Consider the following 14,830-nt stretch of genomic DNA (forward strand, 5'->3'; position numbering starts at 1 on the left):
AGGGCCCGAGCCGACCCAGGCTGGAGCCGCCGGGGGCCAGCCTGGGCCGCGCCTCCTCCACCCCCACCCCCCCTTACCTGCTTCAGGCTTCAAGCAGGGGAGGGGGCGGAGACTTTGGGAGGGGGCGGAGTTGGGGCGGGGCCGGGGCCCCCGGGAGTGTCCTCCATTAGGAGGCACAAAATATGGTAACCCTACAAATCAATGAAGGCTACACTCAGAAAGACCTCAAGACTTCTGGAATATGCTGCTCAAACAGTTTCACTTTCGTTTCTACTGCCTGTCCCTCCCTTCTCACATTTTATCTCCAGACTACTTCTCCTTGTCCAGATCTATTCTGCCTCCAACCGTCTTCTATTCATTGAACTTTTTGAAACTTTGCACTTTTAGAGAGAGGTAAGGGATTGACTCTGTTTACACAATTTTGCAGAGGGACAATAGGGTTGAGGTCTGTTATTTCTCACCTCTATATATTATTTATTTATTTAAAAACATTTTTGCTGTTAACAAGCTTGTTCTCTCTGGAGAGACACATCCACAGTTTGAGAACTGCAAAACTAAACATCTCTGATGGTATCTTATAGACTGAGAGCTGAGTCTCATTGGGTAGATAGAAAGATTAATCTAAATAATCTATACAGAAGCCCCTGGAACCCCATAAAATTGGGGTCCCCGATCCATGAACTATTGGAACTCATTTACAAAACTTTTCCAAACATTACATCAAAGGTGGACAACTACAGCCTGGGGGCCGCATCCAGCCCTCAAGCTCCAGCCAGGAAGCAGGGTCCAGGACTTGTCCCCTCTCTGTGCATGCCGCGGCTCCTGGAAGCAGCAGCACGTTTCCCCTCCACTTCCTATGCATAGGGGCAACCAGGGGGCTCCACATGCTGCCCCGCAGCTCCCATTGGCCGGCAACCACGGCCGATAGGAGCCACAGGGGCAGCACCTGTGGACGGGCAGCGCAGAGCTTCCAGGCTGTGCGTCCGCATAGGAGTCGGAGGGGGGACATGCCACAGTTTCCGGGAGCTGCTTGAGGTAAGCGCTGCTGGGAACCTGCACTCCGACCCCCTCCTGCGCCCCAACCCCCTGCCCCAACCCTAATCCCCCTCCGAACCCCTCGGTCCCCACCTGGAGCACCCTCCTGCACCCCCAACCCCTCATCCCTAGCTCCACCCTAGAACCTGCACCCCCAGCCGAAGCCCTCCCCCCCCCGCAACTCAACGCCCAATTTCGTGAGCATTCATAGCCTGCTATACAATTTCCATACCTAGATGTGGCCACCGGGCCAAAAAGTTTGCCCACCCCTGCATTACATGAATATATTGACTCGTTCTATAGAATTAGGCTATGTCTACACTATGGGATTAATCTTAATTTATATAATTCGAATTTTGGAACCAAATCGTATAAAGTCGAATGTATGCGGCCACACTAAGCACATTAATTCGGCAGTGTGCATCCATGTACCGGGGCTAGCGTCGATCTCCGGAGCGTTGCACTGTGGGTAGCTATCCCATAGCTGTCCCATTGCTATCCCATAGTTCCCACAGTCTCCCCCGCCGATTGGAATTCTGGGTTGAGATCCCAGTGCCTGATGGGGCAAAAAACATTGTCGCAGGTGGTTCTGGGTACAGCCTCACCCTTCCCTCCATGAAAGCAATGGCAGACAACCATTTCGCGCCTTTTTTCCTGGGTGAACACTGCAGACTCCATACCACGGCAAGCATGGAGCCCGCTCAGCTCAAGACAGCAGTCATGAACATTGTAAACACCTCGCGCATTCTCGTGCAGTTTATGCTGAGCCAGGACCAGAAAAACAAGGCGAGGAGACGACGGCAGCGCAGCGACAAGCGTGATGAGGACATGGACATGGACACAGAATTCTCTCAAACCGCGGGCCCTGGTGCTTTGGAGATCATGTTGTTAATGGGGCAGCTTCTACCGTGGAACGCCGATTCTGGGCCCGGGAAACAAGCACAGACTGGTGGGACGATTCCCAGTGGCTGCGAAACTTTCGCGTGCATAAGGGCACTTTCATGGAACTTTGTGACTTGCTGTCCCCTGCCCTGAAACGCCGGAATACCAAGATGAGAGCAGCCCTCACAGTTGAGAAGCGAGTGGCGATAGCCCTGTGGAAGCTTGCAACGCCAGACAGCTACCGGTCAGTCGGGAATCAATTTGGAGTGGGCAAATCTACTGTGAGGGCTGCTGTGATGCAAGTAGCCAAAGCAATCACTGAGGTGCTGCTATGAAAGGTAGTGACTCTGGGAAATGTGCAGGTCATAGTGGATGGCTTTGCTGCAATGGGATTCCCTAACTGTGGTGGGGCGATAGATGGAACCCATATCCCTAGCTTGGCACCAGGGTACCCAGTACATAAACCGCAAGGGGTACTTTTCAATGGTGCTGGAAGCACTTGTGGATCACAAGGGACGTTTCACCAACATCAACGTGGGCTGGCCGGGAAGGGTTCATGAGGCTCGCGTCTTCAGGAACACTACTCTGTTTAAAGGGCTGCAGCAAGGGACTTACTTCCCGGACCAGAAAATAACCGTTGGGGATGTTGAAATGCCAATAGTTATTCTTGGGGACCTAGCCTACCCCTTAATGCAATGGCTCATGAAGCCATACACAGGCAGCCTGGACAGGAGTCAGGAGCTGTTCAACTACAGGCTGAGCAAGTGCAGAATGGTGGTAGAATGTGCATTTGGCCATTTAAAAGGTCGCTGGTGATCGTTACTGACTCGCTCAGACCTCAGCCAAACCAATCTCCCCATTGTTATTTCTGCTTGCTGTGTGCTCCACAATCTCTGTGAAAGTAAGGGGGAGACCTTTATGGCAGGGTGGGAGGCTGAGGCAAATCGCCTGGCTGCTGCTTACGCACAGCGAGACACCAGGGCAATTAGAAGAGCACACCAGGAAGCGCTGTGCATCAGAGAAGCTTTGAAAACCAGCTTCATGACTGGCCAGGCTACAGTGTGAAATTCCTGTTTGTTTCTCCTTCATGAAAACCTGCCCCCTTTATTGACTCATTCTCTGTAAGGAACCCACCCTCCCCCTTCCCCCAGCTTGCTTTCAAAGGAAATAAAGTCACTATCGTTTAAAAATCATTTATTCTTTATTAATTGATTATAAAAAGAGGGAGAGAACCCGGGTGGGCTTGGGAGGAGGATCGGCAGAAAGGAAAAGGCCACTAAAAAAAGGTTAAAAAAAATGAAAGCCTTTTGCTTGGGCTGTCCACTGGGGTGGAATGGGAGGGTGTACGGAGCCTTCCCCCCCCCACCCCCCGTGTTCTTACATGACTGGGTGAGGAGGCTATGGAACATGGAGAGGGGGGTTATACAGGGGCTGTAGCGGCACTCTGTTATCCTGCTGCCGTTCCTGAAGCTCCACCAGACGCCGGAGCATGTCTGTTTGCTCACGCAGCAGCCCCAGCATTGCATCCTGCCTCCTCTGATCTTCCTACCGCCACCTCTCATCTCGAGCATCTCTCCTCTTCTCACTGTCCCTCTTGTCCTCACGTTCACTGGCTTCTTTCCTATACTTTGAAACCGTGTCCTTCCACTCATTCAGATGAGCTCTTTCACTGCAGGTGGATTCCATGATTTCTGCGAACATCTTGTCTCGCGTCTTCTTTTTCCGACGCCTTATCTGAGATAGCCTTTTGGACGGAGGAGGGAGGCTTGAAGAATTTGCAGCTGCTGGAGGGAGGGGAAAAAAGGAGAGAATTTTTTAAAAAGATACATTTTGCAGAACAATGCTTATACTCTTTCACGGTGACCAACACTATTCACATTACATAGCACATGTGATTTCTGTGCAAGGTCGTATTTTGCCTCTTAATATTGAGTGCCTGTGGCTTTGCTGCTAGAGATCAGACGCCGGTCCGGGCAACAGAGTTCGGCTTGCATGAGGCCATGGTAAGCCATTGTCTTTCGGCTTCTGCGCCCTCCTTTCCCACATACCAAGCAAAGCCCGTTGAGTGCTGCGGTTTTCCTGTTAACCTTCAGCAGCAGAAAACAAACTAACCCCCGCCCCCCCACAATCCAAATCTCTGGGATGATCGCTTTACCCCTCCCCCCACCGCATGGCTGGTAACAGGGAAGATCCTTGCTAGCCAAACGCGAAAAGCTCTGGGCCAATCCCCCGCCACCCCCCGGCGCTTGGCTAACTGCAGGGAAGGATTTCTTTTCAGCCACAGGCAAACAGCCCAGTAGGAACGGCCACCTCTGTCCCCTTAATTAAATTCCCGTATTTCAACCAGGTTACCATGAGCGATATCACTCTCCTGAGGATTACACAGCGAGATAAAGAACGGATGTTGCTTGAATGCCAGCAAACACCGGGACCATACGCTGCCAGGCTTTGTCATGCAGTGATACCAGATTACTTGCTGCAAGCATGGCGCGGTCAAGTGTCCTACCATGGAGGACGGAATAAGGCTGCACTGCCCAGAAACCTTGTGGCAAGGCTTTTGGAGTACCTCCAGGAGAGCTTCATGGAGATGTCCCTGGAGGATTTCCGCTCCATCCCCAGACACGTTAACAGACTTTTCCAGTAGCTGTACTGGCCGCGAATGCATCCCAAGTCCTCAGGGCAAAGTAATCATTAAAAAATGCTTGCTTTTAAAAGAAGTTTTATATTTTAAAAGGTAAACTCACCTGAGGTCCCTTCCATGGGGTCGTGGTCTTGGATACTGGGTTGGGAGGGTACTTCAGTCAGGCTGAGAAAAAGATGCTGGGTGCTCTCCGCAAGCTCGTCGTTGTCCTCCTCTTCCCCGTCCGCAGAATCCTCAGATGTAGCTGATGAGATTATCCCCGCCTCGGAATCCACGGTCAGAGGTGGGGTAGTGGTGGCAGCCCCCCCTAGAACTGCATGCAGCTCGGCGTAGAAGCGGCATGTCCGCGGCTCTGACCCGGAGCAACCATTTGCCTCCTTTGTTTTTTGATAGGCTTGTCTGAGCTCCTTGACTTTCACGCGGCACTGATCTGAGTCCCTATTGTGGCCTCTCTCCATCATGCCCTTGGAGATTTTTTCAGAAGTTTTGGCATTTTGTCTTTTCGAACGAAGTTCTGGTAGCACTGAATCCTCTCCCCATATAGCGATCAGATCCAGTACCTCCCGTACGGTCCATGCTGGTGCTCTTTTTCGATTATCGGCCTGCATGGTTACCTGTGCTGATGAGCTATCTGTGGTCACCTGTGCTCTCCACGCTTGGCAAACAGGAAATAAAATTCAAATGTTCGTGGTGCTTTTTCTGTCTACCTGGCCAGTGCATCAGAGTTCAGATCGCTGTCCAGAGCGGTCAAAATGGTGCACTGTGGGATAGCTCCCGGAGGCCAATACCATCGAATTGCGGCCACACTAACCCTAATTTGAAATGACAATATCTATTTTGGTGCTACTCTGCTCATCAGGGTGGAGTACAGAAATCGATTTTAAGAGCCCTTTATTTCGAAATAAATGGCTTCGTTGTGTGGACGGGTGCAGGGTTAATTCGATTTAACGCTGCTAAATCCGAATTAAAGTCATAGTGTAGACCAGGCCTTAGAATTTATAATCCATATTCCATAATGAGATATCTTTGAGCTATAATCTATTTTTTAGATTGGTTTTTTCCTCAAAAAGCATTTTATCAAAAAAATTAGATTTAAATAAAAAATTCCAATTTTTTTTTAATTTATTTTAAATCATTGATTTTTATCCACCCTGCTTTTTCTTACATATTTCTTTGAAGCTTTGCAAGTGGTAGCAACAATAGGCGATCTAGAGTAGACAAAGCACGAGTGGCTACCAGTTTTTATACTGCCATATCTGAGCAAACTGAGACCACCAGTAGCTGGCCTGTACTAGATCAGTGCCTCTCAACCTTTCCAGACTACTATACGCTTTTCAGGAGTCTCATTTGTCTTGCGTACTCCCAAGTTACACCTCACTTAAATACTTGCTTACAAAATCTGACATAAAAATACAAAAGTGTCACAGCACACCATTACTAAAACATTGCTTACTTTCTCATTTTTACCGTATAATTATAACAAATCATTTGGAATATAAATATTGTACTTACATTTCAGTATGTAGTATACAGTCGTATAAACAAGTCATTGCATGAAATTTTAGTTTGTACTGATTTCACTAGTGCTTTATGTGTAGCCTGTTGTAAAACTAGGCAAATATTTAGATGAGTTGATGTACCGCCCTGGAAGGCCTCTGCGTACCCCCAGAGGTACATGTATCCCTGGTTGAGAACCACTGTACTACATCTCCCACTAACAGTCCTTTTTATTATAGTCTAGATACACCCTAAAAGAGCAGCTTTCTACCTCTCCTTTAGAGGGAGCTAGTACCTACTTGACTAGGTCTGATACATACACTATCCAATAGAGCAGTGGTCTCCAAACTTTTTTGATCGCGCACCCATCAGTAAAAAATTTTTGAACACGCACCCCCTGCTCCCGGCCAAACTGTCAAAGTGGGGGGGGGAACCTCTCGGACTCCTGGCCGAACTGCCAAAGGGAGGGAGGGAAGCAGCGCTGCTCTGCCGGCGCTCCTCCTGACGCACCCCCTCAAGGATCCTCTTGCGCACCCCGCTTTGGAGACCACTGCAATAGAGGACAGTGGTATATATGCATACATACATTAAATACAATAATTATTTTATAGTATCTTTTATATAGCAGACCTGGACCCACTTCGGTTTTCATACCAGATGGGGCTATATTTCATTACTGTCTGAAGTGTTCCTTATATGTCAGTTTAATGTTTAGGGTAAAGAATATATAAATAAGATTTTATTAGACTTGTATATCATTCATTTTTCCTTTTCAAAATTGCTTCAAATAGTAAAATAACATACTCTCTAGTTTGTCACCTTTAGTCTACTTGCCAGAGATACAGTAGATCTTGGAACTGTCTCTATAGTGTCATAGCTGTGCATGCCACTTTATGGATATGAAATACAAGATCCCTGCCCCAAAGAAATTAGTCTAGTAAAAATTAACACAAGGAAAGATGAAAAATTTTTGGTGAATGCATCAACCTGCTAATGCCTTAAGCAACAGTAGCTGGCTACTGAACATGTGAACACTAAGTATACTCAAATGATAAATCACCCAGTGTTGCGTTTTCTCTTTACATTTTAAGAAAATCAAATAGTTGCTCAGCCATTCATCTTAAGGCACTGGGCAAATGTTTAAATGCTCAGTACATACCCACTATTTCTGTAGGAACCCTGCTTCATTCAGTACACAGGTCAGACAGCATACAGGAAACAGAGTGAGACATAATTGTCTTATGCAGGGATCATGCATCATTCTGCAACTGTAACAGGAGAAATCTGGAGTAAATTATTACACTAGTGAAATTACCCTGAAATTTCATCAGTATAACTGAGTAGAACTGGGTCTTCTGTGCACAGAATGGATGAGGTAGTGATGTTGCAAACCTTCGTCATACATGGAGAGCTCTCCAACCTGCACACTAAATGAGGCACAAGTTATGTGAAAATAAGGTGATCATATAACTGAAAATGACCCTAGCATAAGGAATATGCATGAGAGCAGAGTTAAGATGGCACATGACCTTAACTTTGGCATTTCTTGATTTCTTTTAAAATGCACCACTTGTTCCTTTATGTGTGTGTGTGTGTGTGTGTGTGTGTGTGTGTGTGTGTGTGTAAAATTGAGATTATCTGTATTCTCCCTCCCCTTCCCTTCAATTTTTTCTTTGAGTAAAACAGGATGTTGAACTGAATCTCTTAATAGCAATTCTCCCTCTAGCAACATGCATCACTTCATCAGAAGCAGCCATTTCCTGTTGAAATAATGAATCACTGACGTTATAATGGTGTTGCTAGAAGTTAACAATATTTAGCCATTTTTCCAGCAGGTCATGGACTAATATTTAGTATGTAGTGTTTAAACACTGTAGTATCTGTCTTAATCAGGCATAAGTTAATAAATCCAAAGGCTGACCATTCTTAATTCTTGCTAGACTGCACAGTTAAACCACAACTATCTGAACACATTGCTACTTAATATTTAAAATATATTTATATTTAATTTCCTCTGGGCCTTATTTAATGGAAGACTTTTTACCTGAGGGAGAGACTTCACTGGGTGATACTTTTTTTAAAAAGTTATAAATACATTATACAGATACAGGGAGAATGGATCTCTGGCTGTTGGGTAACATGGCATTGGGGTTTCTAATTCAGAAATGTAGGTTTATAATCCAGTACTGACATCATCTGAATTTGAATGTTTTCCAATATATCCTCCTAGCCACATTGAAAATCCGCTAATGACAGTAATGTTTTGTCTTTTTTTAGGCTTTAGAAAGGATGCGTCCCTATTTGTGTGACAAAATTATAGCGGAGAGACACTTTGATTATCTGCGTTCAAAGAAAATACTCACTAGAGAAGACGCTGAAGAAATATCTTGTCGACCCTCAAGTAGGAAGAAAACTGGGAAGTTATTGGACTACTTAGCAGAAAATCCAAAGGGACTAGATACTTTGATTGAATCTATTAGACGAGAAAGAACACAGAACTTCCTGTTAGAAAGGATAACTGATGTAGTGTTGAAAGTCAAAAATGAAAAACTTGAAGCTCTCAAAGGTGAGATGTTTAAATTGTTAAATGGCAAAGTAGATGTTTATCTCAAAGGACTCTGTAAAAGTACGTAAACCAAAAAACATGTCTCTTAGCTTCAGAATTCCTTTGGTAATAGGGATACCACCTTTGAAGAAGTCTTTTGCAGGACAAACAAACGACATTAGACTTGGATTTAAGCCCCTAGGGACAAGTACCATGTCTTCCTGTGTCTTTTTACCATGCTAAGCACAGTGATGCTTAATCAATCACAAAAATAATGCTCATGATTTATGATGTACACAAAGTATTTTTGCATCTTGGTCTAAATCTGTCAAACTTTGCTTCCCATGAGATTATATTGCAGAATTTGTGCTTGGTGATGAGCTTTCCTGAGGGTTTTCTCTTGGAACACTTTTTTTTAAGCTTACTATGCGCCTTAACATAAAATGAGTCTCTATTGGGAAACTAAACCATCCCTTTGTGTGTCAACATTAAACAAAGCTACAAACCCCAAAACCTTATGTGTATATATGCATATATGTGCTGCTGCCTCAGCCTAGCATGCATGGACAAGGATTTTTTTATGTTGACTCGCAGGAAATTGAATCATAACTTGATTCACAGAGTGTATTCAAATTTGAAATTACATTGTAATTCATAGCTCTAAAAATATCCAGCAATTGGTTCTAAGAAATATAAGTTGAGGAGAAGATGAAACCTAGAAGAAAGTAAATCTTAACAGATTCTTCTTCCAGGGTTTACATCTTCCCTGTTTTGCCTGACTGTTTACAAAAATAAGGCTCTGTTCCCAGTGAATTAGATCCATGGAACTGCTAGCTGAAGAATAAGTTGAAATACTTCTCTTCACCCAAAAAATGTCCTTTGTTTTTGAGTGCGGGGTAAAAAGAATTTTTGGCCTGTGTTCTCCTGCCAGACTAACTTGAAACTGACACCTTACTTATCTCAAAGACAGCGTATCCTTTTCAAGAGGTACTCTGTCTTTACTGATCCAGAAAAACATATTCAAGTTGATTGTGACAGATACTCATTGGTCTTCTACAAGGAGCTCTGTATAAATCATGCAGGCCAAAATTTTCAAACCAGAATGCGTAGACTAAGGCTTCTAAATCCATATTTAGGCACCTACATATAAGCAGCTTAGTTCTCACAAGGCCTTGGCACCTGCAGCTCCTGCTGACTGCACTGGAACTTGTGATTCTCAGCATTTGTGAAAATCTGGCCACTTTAATGAAAGAAGTTAAATATGGATTTAAGAGCCTAATGTTAGCCTTCAATTTTGAAATGCCTTAATTATAAAAGTCTCAAAATTACTTCCATTGGTTAAAGTAGTAATAAAGGGAAAGAGAAGGTAGAAGGGGTTCCGTTTCTGCAGTTTTTGTGCTGTAAAAAAATCTCATACTTGCCATTTTCATAAATTTCAGGACATGAGAGAGGGGACAGTATTCCTGAGAAGAAAGAGGTGGGGATAGGGATATTGGAGAAGATAGATGGGAACAGAATGGGAAGACGAAAAGGACAATTAGTTTTTGTGAAAGATTAACTAATTTGACTTTAATTCACATTGGAATGGTGTGATGTCGGGTGAGACTGAAGTTGACAGGAGAGATGGTCTACAAGACAAGTGATCCACATTGATAAAATTTAAGTACCTATGCTCTAGTTTGATGGCTTTTAGAACATTTTAATAAATGTCATTGAAGTAATCTGAGGGAGAAGCTGCCTAGCTACATAGCAAATTGTAATAACGTCCAATCTGGTTTTGTTTAGGTCTGAGCTGCAGCAGCTGTATGACTTCAGTGTATGGAGGAACAAATAATCTTTCTAGGTCATATTCTGATGAATCCAATTACTATGAAAAAGTAAAAGAATCTACCCATAATCAACCAGAAGAACAGTTTAGTACAGCTGTTTTTATGTCTGCTTCATCTCTTCGGTCAATGAATTTACCAATTGTGGAGATGGGAAGCACAGAAAACGCAGTCTTCTCAACCACGCTTCCAGGTCCTGGGGATCCTGGAGCACCCCCTCTTCCACCAGAACTGCAGTCTGAACAACAGGAAGCCAGTGCCAGTTCAAGTGACAATCGTTTTCTGCCTTTAAGATCTCGTTCTCTTCTACCACAATGACGTCGTTGACTCTTTTTCCTGTCTGTTTACTTAAAGGGGACGGGGGGGAGTGTTGTGAGACTTTTACATATCTTTGCAGGTGGCATACAGAATGTTTCCAAACTGTTAAATCACAAATAGGGGAAATAGCCTATATGAGTTGCCAAAAAAAAAAAAAAAAGTTTAAAATGGTAATCAGTTGATTCTGTATCTGACAGTTTCTTTAGTTTCTGGAAGTCTTTAGATGCAACTAGTGCTGTACTTTGTTTGGGTGGGGTTTTTTTTTGTTTGTTTTTGTTTTAGGATTTCATGTTAATGTTGTCATTACTTAAATTTTTCCAGTCAATGGAACAAATATTTATCCTCCAACATTAGCAGATTTTGATATTTTTAGCAAGTAGAGGGGAAAATGGCTATTACAAAAGAGAACACTTTAAAAGAACTTTCTCAGAACTTATCTTTTGTACTACTTCTAAAAGTTTGCCAAGCTAATCTTTTACGTGACATAGGGTAAATTCTTCCCTCAAATTTATGCACGCACCACTCCCATTGGGAGGGCAGAATTTGGCTCTTTGTAGCCAGGCATTTTTTTTAAATGCTTATTGTCAGATAATTCTCAATATGCTAATTTTCTGAACCTTGTGCTCTATTTTCATCCAAACATGAAAGGCAGATACTACACTGATTAGAGTTCATACATGATAAATGCATTTTCACATACTGTTTTTAAATATAATATAGAAATCATTGGTTTGAGATGCATTTGTTTTAACTTACATTTATATTAAGAGTGGAAAGAAATGTCAGCTGTTCAGATCCCAGTAAGGGAGTTGCTCAGTAGCTTATTTATAAAATGCCTTTATTTAAGTAAGGGCATGCTTCTGTAAGGAGCAAAAGGTACAGTATTTAATGGGTGGACCTAGCAGGAGGATGTCTTTAACTGAAGTACTCAAGGACATATTGCACTGCAGATACTTAATTTTTACACCCTACAATAACACGTTTACATTGCAAGTGATTTAGAATCTAAACCAAGTTTTAACTATTTTAACATGGGAAAAGTTCTCATCTGACATAGTACAATATGTTTAATCCTTTCATACTTTCCTTCTCATTCTAATTCCCACTTTGTAAGATTGAATTTTAGAAGATTAAGTGTAGAAGTGCAAAATGACAAATTTAAAAACTGTATTACTCAGGATTATGTACAGATGTCTTTACACAGTATTTTTCTGAAGTTACATTTTCTGTTTGTTAAACGGTAGACTGGATTTTATTTAAAATGTATAATTCTGACACTGACTGCTAAAGTAAGATAAGTATTCTAGTCTGTCACACCCAGATTCCATTTCTAATACTAATTCTCCTGCAGAGGCCATCTGCTCAGCCTCTGGACTTCAGAGGAGAGCTTCCTTACGTTATTCATGGGTGACGACAGGAGGCTGGTCCCATTTGGGGACTCAGAAAAGTAATCAACAAAAGTATCCTATAGCTATTTGTTGTTCATGTCTGTCTAGTCCATGGATGTTAATTCAGTTCAAATAAACTGTCAAGTTTAATTAGAATATCATGTAGAAACAACTTTAGTATAAGAATGAGGTAGCTTACATATGACAAAAATATGGGCTGCTTTTATTAATATATGACACACCAATCACTGTTTTCAGGTATCCATCCATCTAAAGCACTCTGAGCCTGATTTTCAAAAAAGCAGATTACCCACAAATTCTATTGACTACAGCTTGGAGTTGTGGGTCTCGGCACTCTTAAAAATCAAGCTAAGTGTCTTAACACCCCTACATTTTGAACATTCCCAACCATTTTTTTATGAACTCTGCAGGTATTATCTATTGTAACTTATTTTGCTATCCTGTTGGAAGTGATTATAGAAATTAGGCTAATTTACTCTATCTGGATCGGAGCCTAAGAATTGCTGAGAGCCTTGCAGTCAATGCACACAATTCGCCTTCCACTCAAACTAATGCTAAAACTTCTTTGGGAGCAAGAGCAGGCCCATTGAGAAGTGAATGGTTCAGCAATTTAGATGATGTACATAATCTCTCATGGGATAGGGTTCTGTGGTTACAGGAGATCCCCAAAAATTGGGTGAATCTGGGAGGAGGGGTTGATCCTGTGCAAACCAAAAATATACAGTGTACCTGGTTTCATAATGTGAATGTTAGAGATTTGCTAGATAACTACCAAATGTCTGAATGTGTACCACAAACTGTGTGCAGTAATTGCTCCATTGTATTAACCTGAGATTTTTAATGAATGTGTGTAATCTTAACAAATGCTTGAAACCTATGCATTTTTTAAACAAAGATTTAATATCACAAACTGAAGTCTTTTTTTTTTTTCTTCCATAATTTCTTGCTTCTCTCCTCCACACCCACCTCATTACCTTTCTTTGTGGCTTCTGTTACCTTAAAACAAAACATCTCTGGTCTGAGCTGCTCAGACAGGCTATAGATTACTGCAATATGCTAATTTACAACAATTCCATGGCATTGAATTCTGGAGCACTGTTGAGGAAGAGGGGTGCTTGTTGAAGAGTACTCCCCTAACTTGTCCACTTCACAACGCCTGATTCTTTTGAGTGCCCATCCTCACTTGAGGCTTGAGCATTCCATGGAACTCTTCCTAGGTTGGAGAGACTCCAATGTGTAATTTCTAACCTAACCTCCAATAGCATGGTCTTTAAAAAAAATTAATGAACACTGTTCATCTGTCCATTGGCAGAATGAAAGAACTATCTTCCCTCATCTGCTGTGTTTGGGGAGAGGGGGAGGGATGGGGTTGGTGGGTACAAAGACTTAAATCTGGCTTCATTCTGCTTCAACTTTCCTGACTGACCTATAGAAGGTGCTGTGTAGAGCCAGACCCTGTTTGAACACTAATTGGGTAAGGTAGAATTATACTGACCTGGGGAAGAACATATCTTTAAAATGATTGAGAGAGCATGACTGGAAAAGATAGCAGGCTGGAGAGCTTCTGACCCAAGTTTGTGGGTCTAAACTAGGGAAAATGTTATTTTTAAAACATGATTTTGATAAACCCCTTTAATATTAGGGTAGACACAGTTTTAATATTTCTACAGTGGAGTTAGCTGGTTAGATAACCTAGGTGTTTAATCCCGCTCAACTAATGTGATCGTAATTGTTAAACTAGATGTTAAGGGTGTTTTTAAATTGTTAGCTAAGTAGAATTAAAAAAAAAGAGGAGGCACTGGCCTTATCTACATGACTTTTCAAACAGGGTATTAGAACATTTTTGAAAGCACTGTATATTTTAACACAGGCTAAGTGGTTGGGTTAAAGCTTAAGTTCCTACATAGGTGACCGGTTTAGCACGTTTTAAACTTAAAGGTTTGTCTATACTAGACTTTTCAAAGGCATTAGACTGTTAGTTAACACCCTTTTTGGTCTTCTCTAGATAAGGTCTGTATTTTTTTTAAAGCAAATTATTTCTCAGCATTACATCCATTTGTATACCTATGTAGGCTCAAGTAATTGTAAAATGCAAACTCCAATACGTTTGCCTTTGTTGTACAATATAGCCTACTAGTGAATATAAACAAGATCTCAGCTGAGGCAAACAAAATAGAGTGGTTCTTAGTTTTTCCATCAAATATAGGAGTCTCCACCTCCAAATTTGTGTAAATATTTGAGGCTAATCAGAGTACACTAAAAATAAGCTTATTGGAATCCACATGTAAATAAAGGGTTTGAGCTTTTTGTGCTAATATTGACTGTTATGGAATAACCTACCCAGAGGGCTTTTTTACACTCACCCAGTGGTTCTCAAACTGTGGGTTGGGACCCCAAAGTGCGTCGCAATCCCATTTTTAATGGGGTTGCCAGGGCTGGTTTAGACTTGCTGGGTCCCAGGGCTGAAGCCCAAGCTCTTCAGCCCTCAGTGGTGGGGCTCAGGTTACAGCCCCCACCCACCTCTGAGAGGTGTGGGACTTCAGCTTTGTGCCCCTTGCCCCAGGCTTTTGTCTCCCCTCCTGGGGTCATCTAGTAATTTTTGTTGTCAGATGGGGGCTCACAGTGCAATGAAGTTTGAGAACCCCTGCACTAACCCTTATCAGTTGGTGATTGGCCT

At 42.7% G+C, this 14,830-nt stretch overlaps 1 protein-coding gene across 2 annotated transcripts in view; it reads left to right on the forward strand.

The window, feature by feature from the left end:
- Positions 1-10,904, forward strand: part of BCL10 (BCL10 immune signaling adaptor) — a 23,137-nt gene extending 12,233 nt beyond the window's left edge. For both annotated transcript variants that reach the window (XM_034779288.1, XM_034779286.1), the window contains 2 exons: positions 8,333-8,621; positions 10,386-10,904. In XM_034779288.1, coding sequence (XP_034635179.1) covers positions 8,333-8,621; positions 10,386-10,744 — 648 coding nt within the window. In that variant the 3' untranslated portion in view covers positions 10,745-10,904. The remainder of the gene's footprint in view (positions 1-8,332; positions 8,622-10,385) is intronic.
- The last annotated feature ends 3,926 nt before the right edge of the window (positions 10,905-14,830 follow it).

This window comes from Trachemys scripta, chromosome 8, assembly GCF_013100865.1.
Source record: "Trachemys scripta elegans isolate TJP31775 chromosome 8, CAS_Tse_1.0, whole genome shotgun sequence".
In the NCBI taxonomy this organism is placed as follows: Eukaryota; Metazoa; Chordata; order Testudines; family Emydidae; genus Trachemys; species Trachemys scripta.